Source organism: Antennarius striatus, chromosome 11, assembly GCF_040054535.1.
Source record: "Antennarius striatus isolate MH-2024 chromosome 11, ASM4005453v1, whole genome shotgun sequence".
NCBI classification, from domain to species: domain Eukaryota; kingdom Metazoa; phylum Chordata; class Actinopteri; order Lophiiformes; family Antennariidae; genus Antennarius; species Antennarius striatus.
Window position 1 is genome coordinate 19,828,647 of NC_090786.1, and position 21,919 is coordinate 19,850,565.

The 21,919-nt window shown below is 41.4% G+C and overlaps 1 protein-coding gene across 5 annotated transcripts; it reads right to left on the reverse strand.

Annotated features, from left to right (window-relative positions):
- Positions 1-52: 52 nt before the first annotated feature.
- LOC137603290 (kinesin light chain 1-like) lies at positions 53-21,874 on the reverse strand. 5 transcript variants are annotated; one of them, XM_068326547.1, is made up of 16 exons: positions 21,729-21,874; positions 15,431-15,701; positions 14,530-14,760; positions 12,779-12,860; positions 12,216-12,444; positions 11,981-12,068; positions 11,358-11,459; positions 10,884-11,057; positions 10,362-10,461; positions 9,143-9,195; positions 8,849-8,916; positions 8,607-8,715; positions 8,088-8,213; positions 1,995-2,119; positions 1,764-1,821; positions 53-1,560 (listed from the first exon to the last, which is right to left on the reverse strand). In XM_068326547.1, exons 2-16 carry the CDS (start codon positions 15,677-15,679, stop codon positions 1,486-1,488), a joined length of 1,869 nt encoding a protein of 622 aa, XP_068182648.1. In that variant the 5' UTR covers positions 15,680-15,701; positions 21,729-21,874; the 3' UTR covers positions 53-1,485. The 5 variants fall into 5 exon arrangements, with proteins under 5 accessions (XP_068182648.1, XP_068182647.1, XP_068182646.1 ...); XM_068326546.1 differs by lacking the exon at positions 21,729-21,874 and adding an exon at positions 18,786-18,960 and having other exon boundaries at positions 8,061-8,213; XM_068326545.1 differs by having other exon boundaries at positions 54-1,560; positions 8,061-8,213.
- Positions 21,875-21,919: the final 45 nt, after the last annotated feature.

The following is a 21,919-nucleotide window of genomic DNA, read 5'->3' on the forward strand; positions in this document are numbered from 1 at the left end:
TAGTCACTGTTTAATTATAATAGACTGTCTCAGAATGTGATCGGCCACTGATGATGAGTATTAGTAAGTATTTCAAAGTCACTCTGTTCATTTAAGGAATATGTAAAATGAGGTTGCTATGGAATCCATACAGCAAACACTTATCTCACGCAACTAAATGACAAAAGCACAACAATGAAAACAAAATTGTTGGTTTTATTTCTGAACTAAAATCAGTGTTTGAAATCTGCCAATAGAATATTTTTGACATATGGGATTGTTCAGAAGTCAAAAACACATTCAACTTTAATTCACAATTACAAAGGTAAAGGACGTCAATTCTAATCCTGCTAATTTCCTAATATAATTGAAAATTTGTGAATTCATGATCAGATTGCATTTTACCAGTATATATTGTGTAGGCGTTTATCTAAAACAGGAATAAAAACAATAAAATTAAAAATAACTACAAGACATTCCAGTTTTTTTGAGTAGCTTCACTAAAATTGCAATCAAAAACAGCAGAAACCCATCTGAGAATTGTGCAAAATCTATTATTACAGAGAAAAAATATCAAACACATTCTAATCACTGTAAACAACATTAAGATTAGCTTAAAGCTGGCGGCTCAAACCTGCCAGAAGTCTTACTTGGCACCAGAGATCATTATGAGTGAATAAAAGTCTGTACAGTTTTAAAAGTTGAACATTTTCATGGTTGTGTTTTTCAGCAACCACTCAGAGATCCTTTCTTTTTCTCTTCAGAGGAAGAGAACGCGTCGCAGGAACAACTCTCTGGGATCTCCAAGCTTGCAGAGGCTGAAGCAGCAGCCTATTTAAATCTCTTCTCTTGTTTTCTAAAACTCTAACCTGAACATCATGTCAGAAAGGTCAACATTTCACCCTGTTTCCCAAAGCTTTAACCAACACCTCACATTGCAAGGAAATCTCAAAAGGCAAAAGCATTAACATTTAAAACGAAGATTTTTTTTTTTACAGTATAATCATTTAAATTCAAACCCCACAGACCTATTTATTTTGTATCTTACTTTTTTTGGTGAAGAAATAAATGGCACAAGAAAACACAAGTATCTCAAATGAAAATAACATGAGGAGAAAAACATACCAGAACAGGTGACATCGTGGCAACAAACGTAGTGAAAGTGCAAAGTCAGGGTAATTATTAATAAGGGGTAAAGCTGAGGTATGCTTTGTTGGCCACATTTAGGAGGCACCAAAACAAAATCAACATTAGGAAAATGGCCACAGAATACAACGTTTTGACTGTGGGAGAAGAAAACTTTAAATCCAAAAATAAACAGGACATAAAACACCCTGATGTATGAGCGTCAGCGTTTTGATGACTGAAAATGTCTTTGGGTGTGAACATGGGAGTAAAGCGGGGTCTTTGGGTGGGATGGTGGCAGGCAGAGAGGTTGTGTCTGAGGCCGATGCTGTCTGGTAGTGTTGCTGGTGAGCGCTGTGGAGGAGCAGGTCAGCTGACGGATCAGTTTCCTGTATAGAGATCCACAGTGCTGGAGCTCAGACCCCGGCTCTCCCTAAAGTTACTGCCCCCTCGAGTCTGGAGAAGCACAGGACAAAACAGAAAGCATGTTGAACACACAAAGTCTCCTCCCTGGGAGATATTTTACAGACAAATATGATTGAAATAGGAATTAGATCGGGTGTTTCCCTTCTATACATCAATAAAAATGCACATGTGTTTAAATTACCTCATTAGCTCTAATTAATCCAACCGTTTCTAATAATACAGGGTCAACTCACCTGGAAATGGTCATCACTTGTTTTGTTCAGATAGTTCAAGGAAGCTGCTCGCTTCATGCTGCTCAACAGAAAGAAAAAACAACATCAAAAACTATTCATCTACTTTATTGGATGAGATATTATCCAATAACTAATTACTCATTCTGCTTCCCAAAGACATCGATTGACTACTTCAGCCACTGATTTGCTGTCACCCTGTTATCCACCATGAGCGATCATTGGTTTCCTTACTTGGTGCTGCGGGGCTCAGGCGGGACGTTGCCTTGCAGCTTCTTCACCAGCAGCTCGCTGCTGCGACGCAAAACATCCCTGAGTTTCCCCAGAGAGCCGCTGCGCTGGAGGGCTCCGCTGCCGTCCTGCAGACACACACAATCATCAGCCGAGCCATTCCACACTCAGGATGTGGGGCAAACGGGGTTATTTTTACATTTGAGGTCATGAATTTGCCGTAGTTTGGGCGTGTCCTGTTATCAGTGGGTGGCTGCAAAGTCTCACAAATGAGAAATGAATACATGATGTACCCAGCAAAGATGTGTCTGATTTAGGTAGTTTTGTAAATGTACGCATCAAAGGTTGTGTAGCAGCCAACTAAAAACATCAGCTTTAGTTCAGTTACACAGATGGAACCAACATCGCCCCCCTGCCAGGAAAGTTTATGGGGCAGCTCAGTCCGCTAAGTCTTGGGTTGGGGACCAGCGTGTGGTCGGTTCAACACCCATGTGGGTCAAAATGTGAACTGGAGATGCTGATTCACCAACTGAGCATTGCAGACACACCCTTGAGCAAGGCACCGTCCCCTTTATAAGTTGCTTAGGGCACACCATAAAGGAGCTGCCTGGAGCTCCACCTCTCATCTTCATGCTTACAGGCCCTGTGTGTGTGTGTGTGTGTGTGCGCGTGTGTGTGTCTCACAGGCCTACTCCTGTATGTATTGCATGTGATTAACAACCAAATGACTTATAAACTTTATAAAGTATTTCATTTCATCCATCAAGCACAAGCTGATGGACATCACTGTTATTAACAGCTTCTCATCTGCTCTGAGTGGACCTTCAGATTTCTCAAACACGATCAGAAACAAGTTCCAAGTAGTTCAGAGTTTGATCCACTGCATTGAAGCAATTTGTTGGCTTCTTCTTCTTTTGTGACACAAACTGAATGTTTGGCAGGAGAGTCACGACTTCCCACAGAGGGACAATAACGTTTACCGCCACATAGTTAAATGTAGCAGCTGCTGCTCGATGCAACATATTTTAGAGCTGCACCGTAATTGTTTTTTTTTTTTTCATGTGTGTGCGTTGTGGTATTTTACAGTTAATGGTAATGTTTGAGTCCAGGATCGCCACTGATCTCTGGTCTGTTGGTGAGACAAGAAAAACCAACGTTAACACCTTTGCCTCCATACAAGATAAAGTGATGGACATCTGCTTCTTAATTCTAACTTGAAGAGCCAAAATGACTGTATGTCAACATGTTAACTGTAAGATTAATAATCTAATGACAGTGGGTTAATACACAGGCTGGGATCTAGAGTAAATTCTGGTTTTAATGGGAACCAGTGTTTGACGTCAGATCGGAATGTAATGCAGGCCCACGGCCAGCAGGGGGAACTGTTGTTCTGAGATTTGCATCCATTATCAGATGAACCTGTTATCTACTGTATATTAATACACATTCCTTCATATGATGCAGAGAAAAAACAAGTTTCACAAATGAAAAACTTTATTTGAGAATACCAACAAGTGCTGATGCAATAATCATCACAATGCAGAATGGTAAATATAATGCAGTCCTACTTACTAAGATAGTGTTTATAGACTTTACCATTTATGTTCTTTCACTTTGGGGAAACTGAAGTCACACTATATAGGTCAAGAGTAGACAGTTCAATAAATAAGCATTCCACTAACACAACAATATAGTTATAATTATGTGATGTACACAGTCAATTCTTTTGTTCATTTGCATTAAAAGTATATGAGTACTCGTTGGAAGGAATGAATAGTCATGACAAGTAGCATACTGAAAAGCCTTATAGTGAATCTATAAATATGTCCTACAATTACAATTCCAAGATGTTAAAGTTATTTTACATTCAGTAAGTTAAACATCTCAAATAACATGTTGATCTTGAAACACGCACTCTACTTTTGTTGTCTAAAAACATCAGAAGCTAAAGTGACAACGTTGACCGGCAAACAGTGGAGTGAGGAGAAGGCAGCACACTCCATTAAGCTCCCTGTTCAAACACAGAATCCACAGCCAGAGGGGCGCTGAGAGTGAAACCACCAAAACGGACACGAGAACACACCAGAACTACTGCTGAATCCTACACCAACCAAACAAAACAATTCTGGGAAATTACCAGTATGTCCTTTATTTGACATTTGTTCATATTTTGACATTTCTCAGGCTGCCAATGTCTGCGTAAGACGATCCGGTTAACCTTTGTTCTCATCTAGTTTTTATAGCATCAGAAAATTAGCTCATTCCCTTTAAATGCAAGCTTCTGCATTCAGAATCGAACCAACGTACAGCCTGTGCAAATACAGTAAGTCGAGTCATTTCAGACGGCCGCCAGCTTTAGCCTATTTAAAATTGACCATTCCGATCTCGCACAACAGAAAACACATGGCTTTAATATTCAACTACAAAATAATCCACGATTAAAAAATGTAAACAAAATTATATAAAAATTTAAATCAAAAGAAAATACACCTAAACAAAAAGGACATACAATGTAACAACGCTCCCTTCACATGACTCCCACCATCCAGGCCACATAAATTAAAAAAAAACAAATTTGGATTATAATTAGAATTTCCAAACTACTGAGACATTTGATTTTGAATACAAATTAATTAGAGACAAAAAAGAGCATTATGGCTAAAAAACAAAAACAAAAAAGCCCTCACTTTAAAACACGCTAGAATGGCTACGGAAAGGCACCAGGCCAGAAGCTAGCTTTGAGGTCAACTTTGCACGAATAGATTGTAAATGTTCAAGCCTACAAGCTAGTTCAGAGCAAGGCGAAAGCACAGCAATGGTTAAAGTCATTATTTTCTGATATCCTGACTCTGAAGCGATCGTTTCAACTGTCTCTGGCTTGGAGTAACGTCTGGTGTGAAAGTCACCGTCAAACTGATTCTCAAAATGTTTCAGGATTTTGCTTCGTCGAGTCAGTTTCTTTCTTGCTTCTCCATCTAAATAAATTAACTATGCACAGATGAAAAATTACAAAGAGGTGTTTGAGAGAAGAAAATGTGCAGGTGACTTCCTCTCAGGTGAAATATTTCACACACAATGACTTTTTCTTTTTTTTAATTGGCTGAGAGAAAGAGTTGAAGTAATTTCTAAACATGGTGGCTGACACAGGGTTAGTGAGAGGACAGGACAGAGCAGAGTAGAGAAGACCAAACGTCCCAGCAGAGTTCAGATGAGCAGCGGATAGAGGTGACAACCAGAAGGGGAGGGGGCGCTCTGAGCCTCTGCCGCATGGGGGGAGAGCGCCGGGATTGGTAGAGGAGCTGTTGGTTTGTTGGGACAGAGAAGGCCAGAGGGAACGACAACACACATCCGTTTGCTATTGTGTTGGGGAAGGAGAGAAGGATGGAGGAATAATCTTGATGGCTTAGGCCTGATGAAAGAGAGAGAGAGAGAAAAACAGACAAAAAAATGGCACACATTGCAAGATCAGTAGAGTTCTGGATGGGGTTCCTACACTCAACACAAGGATCGGCTTCACCTTCATGTCTTCTCTAGCAGTAGCTGAACTAGTCTGTAGAACACTTGTGAAGGATGAACGTTTCAAATATATTAGTGATGGTTAATCCATAGTTATTACCAGTTTGTTGGGTGCTCAGCTCCAGCTTTATATAATTATTGTGCCGTTTCATGTTTATCCAGCGTGTCGTCGAGGAATGTTTCACCTATTAACATATTTTTCCTGCTGAAAATTATTGTTGTGTTTGCTTTTGAAAATCCACATCTATCTGACAGTGAGATCTATAACACATAAACAAGAAAACATACCGACAACACAGGAGCGCCAGTTTAAAAAACATAGAAGCTGCGTTTAAAAGTGATGCGGTGGAGCTTAGTGCATGCTGTTGCAGTGATTCAGCCGCTTCTCTTCTCGGTTTACTGTCTGGGTATCTGAACTCGGCACGTTGGACCCGACGAGTGAGACTACGTACAGCCGTCACTGATGATCTACGAGAACGGGCCGAATTGGGCCGAATTGGGCGTGCTAACACAGTTCATACACCCGTGATAAAAGGAGCTGACAAAGTCATAACATATAAAGTACAGCAAACATACAAACTCTGAATTATGCTTTGTCATTATCAGTAAAATTTGTATCTGTATAAACTGATGGTCTTAGCCTGCCCTGTGTTCTTACCGTACATGATGGGTCATCTAGCCTGTTCTATCACTACACACTAACCCACCTGATGGTGTCGTGTGGATGAGAGTTGAAGAGAGAGTACAATCCACTCAGTGAGAAAAGGAAATTTGATTGAAAGGCTGATTGGTTGCCATGGCAAGAGGAATCAACAAAGGGGGTATGTTAATGACACACATAAAAGGGAAAAGCCAAAGGGTCTGAACATGCAAACAAACAGGCAGCATGCAGTCTGCAGCGTCTGACAGACAGAACACATAATGAGGAGCTGACAGCTGTCACGTCACTGAACGCCTCCATTCGTCTGACACACACCACGTAAACCCATGTGATACAGCATTAACACTGAACTGAACTGTTCCTCTGCATGAAGATCAACCCCTACTGACGGCCTCCTGACAGCAGAGCGAGGATGTGATTGGACGAAGCCACAGTGTGACGCGCCTATCACAGCATCCCTCATGCAAACACAGTTCCTCACAGGCTGATTTACAGAAACACAAGAAGCCCAGCTGGAGTTACAAATGATACAGCTTTTAAATGGAGTGAAGGAATCTGTTGAGCATTTTTTAGTCAAAAGCTCAAAGCTGAAAGTAGTTTTCAGAATACAATAAAACTGTGAGCGGGCCATTTCCTGTCCTTACTGTGTGAAACTCTTTTCTAGTGCGACAGTGTGACTGATGCAAGCACACACCCAGCAGCCGCCTCCCCAGGCCAACACAACCAGGTCTGCACCAGGATGAAGGCGCATGCTGCTGCATTCGTTGTGAGCTCTGAAGCGGTTCTGAGTAGTCGCGTGTGAGCGTGTGTGTAAAGAAACATTCACAAAGTAGCAAGCAGACAAAATCCCACCTTTCTACGTCGCGTTACTCAGAGAGAGGCGGACATCAGGTTAACGCTTTCTCGACACACATACAAGTAAGCACAGTGAACATGAATGGGTCCATTAGTGTGCGCATTAGCAGGCTGGCTTTGCTCCATGCATGTTTGGGACCGGTTTGGTGCAGTGAAAGGTGTGGCTGCTGCTAAGGTAGAGAGGCACAGGCTCAAGTGAGGCATCTCTGCAGGCTCGGTCCTGTCTAAGAGCTGGGAGGCAGCTCTGGCAGTGCTGCTCAACTGAACTAAGAATGAATGATTGAGCACCGACCCCTTTAGTAACAAGGAGAGGGCCGATAAGTCCAATGGGGAACTGCTCAGATGTGAAGTGACATGATATTTACAATTGTTGAAACAGGGTTAGGGTGAGGCACTGAAACCGGTTTATTGTAAGGGAGAATGTGCATCATGGGCATCGGGAGTCGTGTTTAATGGAGGGACAGGCTATGTCACGGTGCGATCCAGATGTTTTATATGTTGCCTTTGAGCCACAGAGTGAGCTTGTGCATTTTTTTTTGTTATCCGCTCCACCAGTGCAAAAGCAACGCCAGCAAAACAACCACTTCTTAAAGACGATGCGCTAGGACTTTATCAGGCGATGAATGACAAAAACATGAACATCTGGGCCAACAACAACAGACCAGCATGCCAAGACATTCAATCAGCTTTACATTTTAGCAAATGGGATTTCCAGAATCACCTCATGAGAGGAACAAGGCTGGTGGTCTGGTACAGAAGAGCGGCCAAAACTAAGCGGCTGGGTTTTTTTAAAAAGCTTTGGATCCAAAATTGTGGAATTTGGACTTTGTTTCCAAAATCAGTATTAAGTGACATCATGAACGATGTCGTGCTTGAAGAAATAACTTTTACTTTGGTGAAGTGTGACCAGTAAAGAGAGAACCCTCCATCACTGGGTGGGTTCTCCTCATTTATTTACAGGTTCTGTACCAGTCCACCCCGACTTCAGCGCCTTATTCTTCCAGTGAGGACGCTGTCTGTAGTGGATTTGTACTCACCCCATTCCACTCCACGCCCATACTCACTTCCTCGCCCGCCTCAGAGCCGCTCTCATACTTAACGCTGGTCAGGCTGTCGCGGCTCCTCCGCCTGTCGGCCTCCGTATCCTTCAGGAGTTCCACCACGCGAGTCTGGTGGATGGGGTCAATGCCCTGATGGAGGTGGGTGTAACACAGGGGGAGAAACAAAACAGATGTCACTGTCAGAAGCGGCTCAGGGGACACGAGCTCATGAGTAGAGGTGAGGATGGCGGTATTAAAGGGATTTCACTGAAGTCGGAGCCCAGTGACGACGGAACATTTTAAATGTCTGTGAGATGGGAGTGATGTTAGCAGAGAGATGCAGAGGCTCTTAGGGGGTTATCAGTTAAAGATAAGCCACTTACTGTGTTGCTCTGGATCCATAGCAGTGCAGAGAAAGGAAAGAAATGTCATGAGATTTGCTGTCTTGACGTGGAGAAGGTGTTTAATAATTTACAAAAACAGGAGTCGATAAGTTATCTGCATGCAGAAACGCAAATAATCGATCCAGGAAATGCTGCTGACCTGCTTGCGAGACCTCACGGCGCATTCCTCCAGGGTCTCAGCGGCCTCTAGCTTGCCCTGTCGGCGGTACAGCGCCCCCAGGTTCCTCAGGGTGGTGTTCACTGTAGGGCTGGACAAAGAAGGACATTCATTGAAACCCCCCAAGTCATGTGTGGGACATTGTGGTGAGAGAGCTTGATTTATTTCATGCGCTACTGCTAGATTAATGTTTCAAAGGTCTATGTTAGCACATTCTGCCTCACCTGTTGACTTTGCAGGCCTTGTACCAGCCTCCGTATTCTCCATACGGAGTGTTGTCTCTGTGCTTGCCCTGGAAGTAAATAGAAGAGAGGAGGAAGAAGAGAGTATGAAGGGGTGTGGTGCTCAGAGCTGGATCAGCAGCTTCTTTCCCTGAAGGTGATTGTGGAGTATGAAAAACTATTAATGCGCTTCATTGTGTATTAGGAGAAACAAAGTGCTGCAGCCTAGAATTTGGCATCTTCTCTTCATCGATATTTACTCTGCCTAAGGTGAGGATGACTACGCAAAGCCCTCACCTTGCTCATTTCCTCTCGCTCCTCTGCGTGCATCCAGATGGGCTTGTTTTCAGCTGCAGACACAGACAAGAGAGGTGGGCTACACACATGTGGGAAACACATGAACTCACTGACCTCAGGATTTCTCACTGGGTCCACAACGACATATTTATCCCGAGTTTTCCATAAATATCCATCCAGTGGCACACTTTTTTTTTTTCTTTGTCAGTTTTTCTGCATAAATATGCCTCTGGACATAAAATAAACAAACGTAAATTGGAAATATTAACACCGAAAAAATGAACCGTAACCAAGATTCAGATAAAAAGCTGTTCTTCATTTCATTTAGCAAAAATTTAGCAACAAGGACAGCAACACACACTAACAGAATTTTGGTTCAAATGTAATGTTTTCAGACAGATTTTGCTGAAATGCAATTCAAAAATGAGAACTTATTAAAATACATACAGGATAGAGAACATCTAAAACACATGATTAAACTGCTTACGAACAAGAGTGAGTAGAATAAAGTGATACTGTTCAAGAGATGATTATTCTCAGGTATAGGCACAGCTGAATAATGAAATAGTGATGTTTTCAATCATTTAAAATGTGTTTTTGAAACCCACACAGGATCAATATCTCAATACTACTTATGATTGTTTATGAAAAACCACATAACTGTTGTGCTTCTTCTTCAGCTCCTTCAACGAAATGTTTCGAGACACTGCAGCAGGATTGTCAAGTTAAGCAAAATAAAACACACACACACCTCTCTAAAAAAACATTAAAGGTTTCAGCTCAGCTCGATAAAAAGCAGTGAGCGGCTCACTGTGTCAATCCCATTGATTTCTTTTTCAAAGCAGATTATCATTTCTCTGGAGAAAAGCCACAGAAAATGTATCTTAACCAAAGGAGGAGTCCTTTAAAAACGCTCTTTATTTCTTCAAACAGCCTTTGAGTCCTCTGGATGTTGGACGTTGCCTGCTTTGAATATCATCCACTTTTAAATCATCTGTCCGCCTCTTATGCTGCTAGTTGGTGGAAAATGAGACAAGGGTGCAGGAAAGGAACAAAAAAATAAACAAAACATTCTAACTGTTTATTCTGATGAGCATTTTGGAGTCAGATGGATTAGTATGTAATGTGTTTATAATAAAAATAAGAAAAAAAAAGAAAATCTCCACCGCTGGAAAAAAACTTTTCCACACACTGAACAGCATCTTCTACGAGGCCTTACCATCAACAGATCCAAACTCTTTCTCATGAGCACGAGTCAGAATCTCTTTGTACAGAACCTCTGCCTCTTTGTATTTCCCTTGTTTGAGAAAGCAGGACGCCTGAGGAGGAGAAAGACCTTTTGATCACTGGATGATATAGACAAAGTCAATCTGAACATGTGTCCTGTGGGCCGTGACATGACAAACACTGGCTGGTCAGCCTCGATGTGATGCTATCGGACACATTTTTCTTGAAACATCTATGAAAACGTTCAGATATGTGTGCCTCTCAGGTCCAACTAAATACACATATTTTGAAGCAAGAGCTTTGCTGTCAGGAAGCTAATTTTACACTAAGTGCCCTTGCAGAGACCACGCTCAGACTGACAGCACAAATAAATGACAAACAAGCCTCAGAGCTTTTTCACTCGGTACATTCACAGCTCAGGGACATTCTTTTTGAAATGAAAACACTTAAAGAATTTTCAGGAGTGAAAAAGAGAAAGAAAAGCTGGATGTAGTAGTGAAAAGCGACATCTCACCAGGTTGTTCTTAGTTTTGGCCACGTTGGGATCGTCGGGGCCGAGCCTGCATTCGTAGATCTCCAGGGCACGGCAGTAGTAGTACTCCACCTCCTCATACTTACCCTGGTTCTGGCAAAGCAAGGCCAGGTTGTTGAGCTGTTTGGCCACGTCTGGGTGGTCCTTCCCCAGGACCTGAAAGAAACCAAAAACCAAATGTTTAAATGTGCCTCAGTGTCTCCATCTTCCTCTTAGAAGCTCTCCTCTTCTTCAACAACCTCTTGTTGCTTACTTGTGTGTTCTCTGCAGGAACTCAGGGGATCAAGAGACTCATTGTACTATTGTCATGTACTCCCCCCCACATTTTCCATTTTGGACACATTATCACTGTTAATGACTTCATTTCTTTTAGCTAGTTGTCCCTTCATGTAGCCTTCAGAAGAGGTCTCCCCAGCAGTGCTGACATGAGTGGTGCAGCCGATGAAGGCGGCCTACCTTTTCTCTGATCTCCAGAGCCCTCTTACACAGAGGCTCAGCCTCCTTGTATTTTCCTCTCTTTCCATATAAGACAGCCAAATTGTTTAGAGTTGCAGCAACCTGGACCGACAGAAGCAGAGCAAACTTTAACAAACTGTATAATCATTTACATATAAAATATTCAATCTTTTTTATGAAAAAAAAAAGCTCAAAAGTATTTGAACTGCACAGGAATTCAGTGATCAGCCTCAAAGATAAGAATGATATGAAGCTGCTGCAGCGCCCACAGAGCTGCAGGGACCTTCTGTGTTTTAATGTTTCCTCTACACTTTATGAAGAGTTCTGGGGACGATGTGAAAACAAACCTATGAATCCGTCCTCACAGGAAATGAAATGTTAAGTGCATTCAAATGCTTTTTCGAGTGGTGCTGAATTCTGATTTAGTGAATCTTTAGAGCAATTGTTTTGATTACTTCTAAGCCTGCAAGCAAAAAGCTGAAGTCCAACTTTAATGGTGGGAAAAAATGTATTATGGCACAACTGACTAGACATTACTGTGTGGACTGAACGGTAAATTCTGCTTCTTCTGTCACCTAATGAATACTTTCGTTGTAAATGTGGATGTGTCTCTAAAGTCTTACAGCAGGATGGTCTTTGCCCAAGGTTTTCTCTCGGATGGACAGAGCATCGTTGAGCAGATGAGCGGCCTCTTTATATTTATTCTGATCCCTGCAGGAGTGAGAGGGACAGACAAACCATGAGACTAAATGTTTCTCAATTCATGGCAGAATTTGTTGAAGCAACACAATGAAAGTAAGATCTAAAAAAAACTTGGAACAGAAGACACTGCAACTCTCATGTGGACACATGTCTGACCTGTAGACCAGGGCCAGGATGTTGAGCATGGTGGCCACATCAGGATGGTCATGTCCAGAGGTCTTCTCCAGGTCCTCCAGAGCCTGCTTGCAGAGGGGAACAGCTACCTCGTACCTGCCCTGAGAGGCGTACTGGATCACCAGGTTGTGCAGAGTTCTCAGACGGGCTGGGATCTCATAGCCTCCCTGCTGAGCTGCAGCTACAGCTGCACTGTTGTGTTGGTGCTGCACTGTGGGTCAAAGGTCAAAGTTCAGTTTGGATTTCAGTATGATAATCTCTAAGCCGATTAAAACACAAGCTGCATGTGCATGCACACAATCCTCAGGTTTCTACAGTTAGTGAATTAGCATTAATTGTATAATAAAGCCCATGGGTTTACATTTATGTTAATGTAGATATTTATTCATTTCATCAGAAACTGATAAACTTATTCATTGCTATTTTAATAATGTAATAACTCGTTTTAGAAATGTTATCTCTTCAGGGATAACATTCATTAGAAGACTGATGAGTCCCCAGAATCCCTTGTGTCACAATGAATCCCTGGCTGCAATCGTTCTTACTTCCTTGGCCGTGCTCCTCTTCATCGTTGGGGAAGAGATCGTCCAGAGAGTCCTTCGGTGTCTCTTTATCTTTCTCCTCTTGCTGAAATGATAAAGCAAACTCATTGGTCAGAACCTCTAAGAGAAAGCAGGATTCACTGACGACAATTCAGAACGCATCGACATCAGGTCTGAGAAATGATGCAATGGCAGATAACGGTAATACGTCAGATATTGATGATGTCAGGCAGATCAATTAGATCACCTCAAAACAAGCTTGGATGAATCACATCAGTTAACAACCTCGATATGAAACCAATAATATCAGACAGGACAGATGTGGAGAATCAGAGATTTAATTTGCCACCTATTTATTCTATCTTTTTAGAATATTAAACAAATGATAATCAGGCATGTAACTAAACACACCATTAATGTAACCCTTTACCATTTAGACACAGAGACACATTCAATACAACACTAACATTAAACTGTTTATTAACCTGTTTATCACGAGTCCATGATTTCATGGTGGGGTAACTGTGTCTTCAACTGGATTCATCTATTCATCAAAAGACTCCCTTGCATCCACATAAACTCAGTAACTATATAACTGAACTGTCCCGTATTCTCCAGAGACTGTGGATGGTGTGACCCGTAATTTTGCATTAACTTTGCCTGCAGTAATAACATTAACAAGAAAAATGCAACAGCACAGCAACACACACTGAACTGCTGCACTCTCCTTCATATCTAATATCTCGTCCTACATCAGACCTTGTTATCAAGGCAAAACAAACATTTCCTGAAGAAAACTGCACACCTATCATCTGCAAACCAGTATGCTAAATCCGCTGCGGCTCATGACACAGCATGAAAACAAATCAACGATTAGCTACTGGGAATGTTCCTTTGAAACACTGTTTATGAGGAACTACAGTATATCTGGCCATGACTTTGAGCTACAACCAATTTTCTCTTTTCCTGGTCTGGATACAGGCTGCCTGCTGCTAATCAAACAAACCACAGTCGCGCACCTCCAGCTGCATGAGCACGGCAGAGCAAGACCATTTATGCCATCTTCTTGTTTAATGACAGAAAACTATTCACAATGCATTAAGAAGCAAGTTGTTTCATGTTGTTTTAGACTGAAATAATGGCGGACTAGATGTGACTTCAGCTGGAAGTAAACACAGCAGCTTGTTAAAAGCTGGGAAGTAGAGAAGCTGCTTCCAAGGCACAAACAGGGGTCCTCCAGGCTACTGGCAGGATGAGCTGCTGCTGAGTTAAGCTTTAGTCCACACAGGACTTTACAGCCTCTTTTATGACTAAGAATCAGGTCAGAATATGCTGTGAATCATCCCTTCCACCCAGTCAGGCTCATATGATTTTAATGACCCAGAATATACGTGATCTCAGCCACAGATGGGTGGCAGTGAAATGTCTCCACTCCTCCATGCTACTGTATTGTGAGCTCACACACATTGACCCCATCCAAATAGAGATTTCAATCTTAGAGATGCAGATTGTAAAACACTTGTGTATTGGAATCCCATAAACTGTCCATGTCCGGGTATTGACTTGTTTTAATACGATAATAAAAAATTGTTAAAAAAAGCTGTTGAAGAAAATAGAAAAGTGATTTAGAATCTGCATCCACATATGGATCAGACTATGATTTGGTTCATCTCTGTCCAAAACCCATACAATAAAGTGGTGATCAATCTGAAGACATTTTATTTGATGAGGTGTTAGACAGTGGAAACGCTTACGGTTGGTGAGATGTCTTCGTCGTACTTCTTGAGCTGGTTCATGAACTCCAGGTGCTTCTTCTCCTCCTCCAGCTGGGCCACGCTCTGCTCGCTCTTCTGCAGCTTCTGCTGGGTGTTGGCCAGTTCGTCGCGCAGCCACTGATTTTCCTGGCAAAGCCTTCTCACCTGAGCACGCAGCTTCTGCTTCTCTGACTCCACCGCGTTCAGGTGGTTGGACAGAGCCATCATCACCTGGGATGGACGAAAGATTGATCAGCAATGTTGCTAAGAAAAACACATTGTTTATTGGCATTGACTGTGATGGTGTGCAATATTCTGCTAATTCTCATTTCCAACTCTGTAACTCATTTTATTTAATATTTTCTTGATAAGTCATGTGCTCCTAAAGCCAATATCTCCAATCATTTAATAGAAAATACTTCTTTTTTTTAACCTCATCACAAAACTGTGGTGAGACCAGCGATGTTGTTTGGTCTAGAGACAGTGTCACTGAGGAAAAGACAGGAGGCAGAGCTGGAGGTAGCAGAGATGAAGATGCTGAGGTTCTCTCTGGGAGTGACCAGGAAGGATAGGATCAGGAATGAGTACATCAGAGGGACAGCACATGTTAGAGGTTCTGGAGATAAAGTCAGAGAGGCCAGACTGAGATGGTTTGGACATGTCCAGAGGAGAGATAGTGAATATATTGGTAGAAGGATGCTGAGTTTTGAACTGCCAGGCAGGAGGCCTAGAGGAAGACCAAAGAGGAGGTTTATGGATGTAGTGAAAGAGGACATGGAGGTAGTTGGTGTGAGAGAAGAGGATGCAAAGGACAGGGTTAGATGGAGGCAATTGATTCGCTGTGGTGACCCCTGAAGGGAAAAGCCGAAAGGAAAATAAGAAGAAAACCCCCCCATCTTACTTGGGCTTCTCCCAGGCCCAGTTCGATCATCTCCACTGATTTGCGGAGCAGGTTGGACTTCTCGTGCACCAGAATGGCCTCTTCATCCTTTTTTAGGCACTTGATTGTCTCCAGGAGGCTGTGGAGGATGGAGTTGTGCTCATTCTTCAGGGCCTCCAGACCCTGGATCACCAGTTTAGTGTTGGAGATGATCTCCTCCTGAGACAGCTTCTCCAGCTTTTCCTCCCGTGGATACACCATAGTGGACATCTTCTATGTAGCTCAGGCAGACCTGTAAAGATACAAGAGAAAATGGAATTGCCTCTTTTGATGGTCAAACCTGTGACGTCCGACTGGAAAAACAAAACAGCGATGGCAGCTACAATAAAGCAAATAGTTACGACAGTCTAATGTGGAGCCTCTATTTAGTCAGGGTGCAGAAACCTGGGCTTGATGTTAACACATACCACATCAAGTCTGCACTCTGTTGATAAGATCGTACTATGATCCACCAGCAACATGTCCAACAGACATGAAGATGTGATTTCACTGGAGCATTTCTTTGAGACATGAAATCAAACAAACACAACGTGGACAGAAGTTGACTGTGATTTGAAAGCAGGATATTTAAATACAGCTTTTTGAGAGTCTGAGCTGCAAGTGTTGAATTATAATACAAAAATGAAAGAGATACGGTTAAGAACTCTGCTTTATGCATACCCGAAGGCTGCAAGGACACATCATTCCGGTGGACAGACTACTGGGATTTGGCTCATAAATTAAGCTCCAGTTGCGAGCAGGGCTGTAGTTCGCTGTGTGACAGGGGACACAGATGTCCAGCTGGCTGCGTGACTCGAGGAGGGAATGACGTGACAAAAGCATCAGTAATACAGACCAGAATCTGAACAAAAAACTCAGGAGCCAATATCATGTTATGAAGAAATGTCTGTGCTTTGATGAGCACATGAGCCATTTGTTATATTCCCCAAACAGACCGAAGATAAACTATGACTCACTGAGCCACGTTGCCGTTGGCTATATTCTGCAGAAAGCTGCTCTGCCCTTCAGACTGGGCCCTGGCAATGTGGAGAGAGCGCATTCTGTGTTTTTGCAGCAATGAGGATACAGTTTGAAGAGGATAAGGAGACTTCCAGTTATTAATACCAGCTGAGAGCCATCTGTCAGCACAAAATGTACCACCACACCATTAGTGATCCACTCCCTGAGCTGCAATCCGCAGTCCAACAGTTCGTCTATTTAAGCCTATTTAAGAGGAGTGATATTTGAATGACTAGTTTTGTCCAGCTAATGAAAAGCTAAGATTTGTTTAACATCACGTACCTCCAGGCAATGTTAGAAATCTAGATTTTTTGGGCTTTCATTCTATATAATCAATTATTGATATAGCTTGTGAAAAATGCAACTACTGTAATTGATGTAGATCTAATGGCTACCCATCTAAATTATTTAACTTCAACATCTACACCTCCATGTTTATAAAAACCTATTTTCCATGTGTATTTCATAATAGCTGACACATGAACTGGCGGAAAGACAGACATGTCCTGCAGCTTGTGTTGCAGGACATGTCAACTCAATAGCTCCTCTGTCATGTCAGTTGTAGGGAATGTTAGTGTAGTTCATGATTCTGTTCTTTTCAGTGGACACTAGACAAGCAATGGAGCTGAATATCGGTCAGGATGATGCTGGAGTCTGTCCCATCAGCCTGGGGCTCTGGGTGGGCAGCAGTGATTTATGTCACGTAACCCAACACTAGAGAGGGCATGAGAGGTTATAGGGATGACATGTATCTTTGTCATCCGGTGACAACCTCTCAAACTGAAACTATAGATTTTTTTCCCCCTCCTCCATTGAAATTGCTTCAACTTGGCTTGCGAAGGCCAAACTGAAACTTGAATCAAGTTCTGTTAGCGCTGCATGATTTATAGTGAGTATATGAGACACTGCAAGTGAAAATAAGGTAATTCAATGAACTTTATTATTATCTCTATTATTATGTTGGAGTGATGGGATGAATACAGCCGTTGGATCTCATAAACTCTCCCAATCTAATGAAAGCAAGTATAAAATCAACAGATGCTGACAAATACTCTTGGTAAACCATTTTAAATTATCCAAAAACCAACATTAAATTACCATTGACTTAAAAAAATCTCTTCGAGTTAAAATAATAAAGAAGTACTCTGCTTAAATTTGAATAAACTCACATCTATATATTCAAGAAAGGCTCACGCATGATTTCATTTTTTCACTGTTAATTGGAGACTGGTGGTCATCATTATTTGAGTAGATTTAGTAAGATGAAGACAAAACTACTACTGAGCACACAGTCGGCAGTTACAAGTGTACAGGACAGAAAAATGCACTAATTATATCGTCTGCAGGCAAGAACAAACACGCTGAGTGAACTTACATGAAGGAAAACCTGTCACCAGACAACTGACAGGAATATATTTCTTTCTTTTGTGTGTCTGATACAGTAGAAGGTTTTGTCATCTTGTGTCGCATGCTGTATGAGGATCACACTACAATAAAGGATGAGCCCTATGTACCATAAAGGTGGAACGTTTGTGAACCATAAATATCTGGTGCCAAAGCTCTTTCCTGCTCTGAACAAGATGTGAAACCATCTATTTCAAAGATCAGGCAGCTCATTAGCTTGTACTGCCAGTCTCTGCAGCTTAAAGCCAATACGGATGAAAGAGCGGACTAGCTGGAAACACACCACAGCCAACAGAAAAACGAAGTGCTTTCATGTGAGTCAGGGGAGAACCAAGCAGCAAACACTTTTATCAAGGAACACTGATGTCTTCAGACTGAAGTTAATGTTTTCCAAGCCTTTAAAGAGGGGAGATAAAGTCCAACAGGTCTGTTGTTTTTCTTGAAAGAGAATGTTATTCAATTGATCTTTAACATTGACCCATGATGTGTCACATACAATATGTGCAAATTAAAGCAAAGACAGCATAGTAACTGAATGGACTGACATAAACCCTAATTCATGAGGCCCAGAATATGACTCTCATGCTACTGAAATAGTAAACAGTACTTTTGGGAGTATATTTTAAAATATTATATTATTGTATGTGTTACAAATAACACAGCAGCATATATCAGCTACATTCGGGCTTCTATCCCAAGTATTAAAGTGGCACTTTTATACGACATAGTGTAAGAGTGAAATCATTTATTCTAACTTAGGTAACCATTAGTCATAAGAAAATAGATGGGTAACAAGTTATACTATGCTATATTATTTAAGGGAACAAAGCAGGAAATACATATAGTTTTAAATATCCATAATTCAAGTTGGCAGTGTTTCAGCAACTACAACTCATCAGAACTGAAAACTAACCTCAGCTTCAAGTGCAGATCAGAGCCTCATAGTTTACCATACAGAAAAGTCGATGAGACAATGATTCCTCCAGCAATAGCGCTGCACGGCAGCAAAGCGTAACATAAACCTGCTGAGCTTATCCAAAGTGAGTCTCCTTAAAATAAAAAAGGAAACCATGAGCAGGGTCAAACACAACAGAAATTAAAGCTATGAAAGCGAACAGCAAAAAAGGATGACTATGACCTTCCTACTGCTCCGACAAAACAGTCAACATTAGCTCAGGGTGCTCAGAGAGCCCCACCCACAGCAAGAAGAGAAAACGGACTGTGAGAGCAGGTCTGATGGGGGAGGGAGCATCCTGATCCAGACTTGACGTTTTTACGCATCAGACACAAAGGAATACAGCTAATGAGACACGATTAATACAGGCCACCAAAGCAAAGGGCACACTGTCTCAAATTACTGCAGAGTGTGTAATGAAAAATGATACTCAACTATAAGATTGGGATATTTCCAAATATTGTACTGTGTTTTCAACATGTCAGTTTTCAATATAGCTTTAAACAATACAAACCTGGGAGGCTAATTTACATTACAAAATCACTACATTTACCTTATGGTCATAAAGTGACAGGATTATTTGCTGGACACAAGACACACACAACACAACAGTCGACTGTAACGATCACATGTACTTACAAAAATGTCCATTCATTCATACACACCTGAATGGTAATCTGTTCAGTGATTTTCAGAGTCAATAATACTGTCATCTTAAAACTATCGTTTTTCTGATTACATAATTTAATGAGATTATCTTGAGGGTAAAAAATATTTAAAAACATTTGAATGGCCTGATTTTTGACATTATATATGTACAAGGAAATTGATTTTATGGGTGAGTCAGATAATATAGCCTTGTTTGCAGGGTCAACAAAGGCTGTAATATGACAGTAACTGCTGTCTACCTTTGCTAAAACATCAATACAAGGAAATAGTATTATTGTGTGTTTAAAGAAACAACCTGTTGGATGAGCTTTTTTATTTCCCTCAGGCAAGTGGAAACCTAAGCCATCTCAAAGACTCAAATGAATACCCCTGCACTAATGGCAGCATCATTACTAACATCTTACTAACATTCTGGTAGGATTTGATCATATCAGAGGTTGCCAATTGCTCTTTCAAATTAACCACAAACAAAAATAAATATTTGTCTAAACAAGAGCCATTCATAAATGAAGCTGTAAATTTATAACACAAAGCTGTTATGGTACACCATAGTTTATTAGAGCAACCCACACAAGTTTGTCATCAGACCAGCAACAAACCAAATCTTCCCCAGTAATTAACAAAAGATAAATTCTGTATCACTCCTGGTACACATATACAAGACCTGCTTCAAAAACTAATCCCAATCTTAAAAAATAGATGTAATTGTTATTACCATGGATACAAAAGAAATTTTCCTAAAAATTAAAAAATGTCTAAATAGCAAAAGGTAAACCCTAACCTGTCCAACATCTGGATGATATGTGTGCACAATTTATTCAAAACATATGAAAATATTTTATAGTTACTATATGCCTCTGAGGGAGTTCTGAATTTCCACGAGGGAGTCTTACCAAAGAATTAATTAAGTTCTCTCTATCTCTATTTAACATTCTGCACTCAAAAAAACAAACAAACAAAAACATGGTGACTATTTCTCCAAAATCAAGAAAACTAAAATTTTATAAATCTTATAATAACAAAAGCCACCACTATTGCATATGACTGCGTTGGCAAAGTCGGAGTCTGCAAACATTTTCTGTTTAGATCCCTCCTGGTCATATGCCAGCAGTCAAAAGATTAACTTTACCAAAAAACCTTTAAAGGTAAACATAAAACAGCAGTAGCTATGGAAACATACATTTTTAGAGCGGGTGTCGCACTTCCTTGTATAACAATCATAAATGATAAGTGTAGGTAAAGGATTGATTTAGACTGCAGTGGACGCATCAACAAGCCGATGATCGATCCTGTGCCATCACCCCGACGACATGTTTTTACTGCTTCGCTGATGACGTCTGATAACAACAGATCACTGCCTCCTGCCCAAGATATCTGCTTTAAAATAAAAAAAATACAGTCCGTACAGACACAAAGGAGAGACGAAGAGACGAGACGAAGGTGTGGCGGGGCCTGGGATCACCAGGAGGGAAGTGTCACAGCCCGCAGAGACCGAAACCTGCTGCAAGAGGGCGGGTCTCCCCCTGACAGTCTGAATGGTGCCACCGATGATGTATGTGGTACCAGGGAGAGCATCCGACCAACACGATCAGTTTAATGTCGGAAATTAGATAACTGTGTTTATGGTAACGTTATATACGCAGTTATCACGCTGGTGCAACGTTTGCAGTGTTGACAAACAATGCTAAACAAATGATTTAATATCATGTTACCTGTGCGAATACAGCTCTGTACTTATAACTAACGATTTTGCGACTCAAACAAGACACCAGATTATGTAAAAGTTTCTCAAAAACACGGAAAAACAGGCGATGCATTCTATAATGTGACATGAGCGCTAATCAAGATCAGACTCACTATTTGATTTTGTGAGGACTTATGTCGTTCAGCACGGGGCTAACATCCTAAACTCAGCCGTTTCCTCACTAATATTCGGGCCATAATTCATACGTTATATGCCTGGCTATGACACTCTCTGGACCAAAACTCGTGATGTTAGCTAGCGTCGCACCGATGCTCTCCGGTCTGTTTGTTACCCCGGTCTGCTGGCAGCTAACGCTAGCTAGCCGCCTAGCACTACCACTCCCTGGTCGTTGCGGGTTAACCTTTTTAAACCGCCGAAGTGTTCATTCTTTCGCTTAGTGTTTTGCGTTAGTAATATTTAACCAGACGTTCATATACAGAGTACTCACACTTTGATTATTATATAATGACAAGACAACTGTGACTCACCGAGATCTGGACTGATGGCTAGCTCAGCCCCTTTAAATCCAAAATGTCTCCGGCAAGAATCTCCCAGCAGCCTCTGCGGCTGAGTTCATGTGACCTACGTTGACGTAAGATTTTGTTTTTGTCGGTCTGTCAGTCTAGCTGCTCCTTTTTTTTGGACACTTCATACACAATAGTGTTCAAAAAGGGTGCAC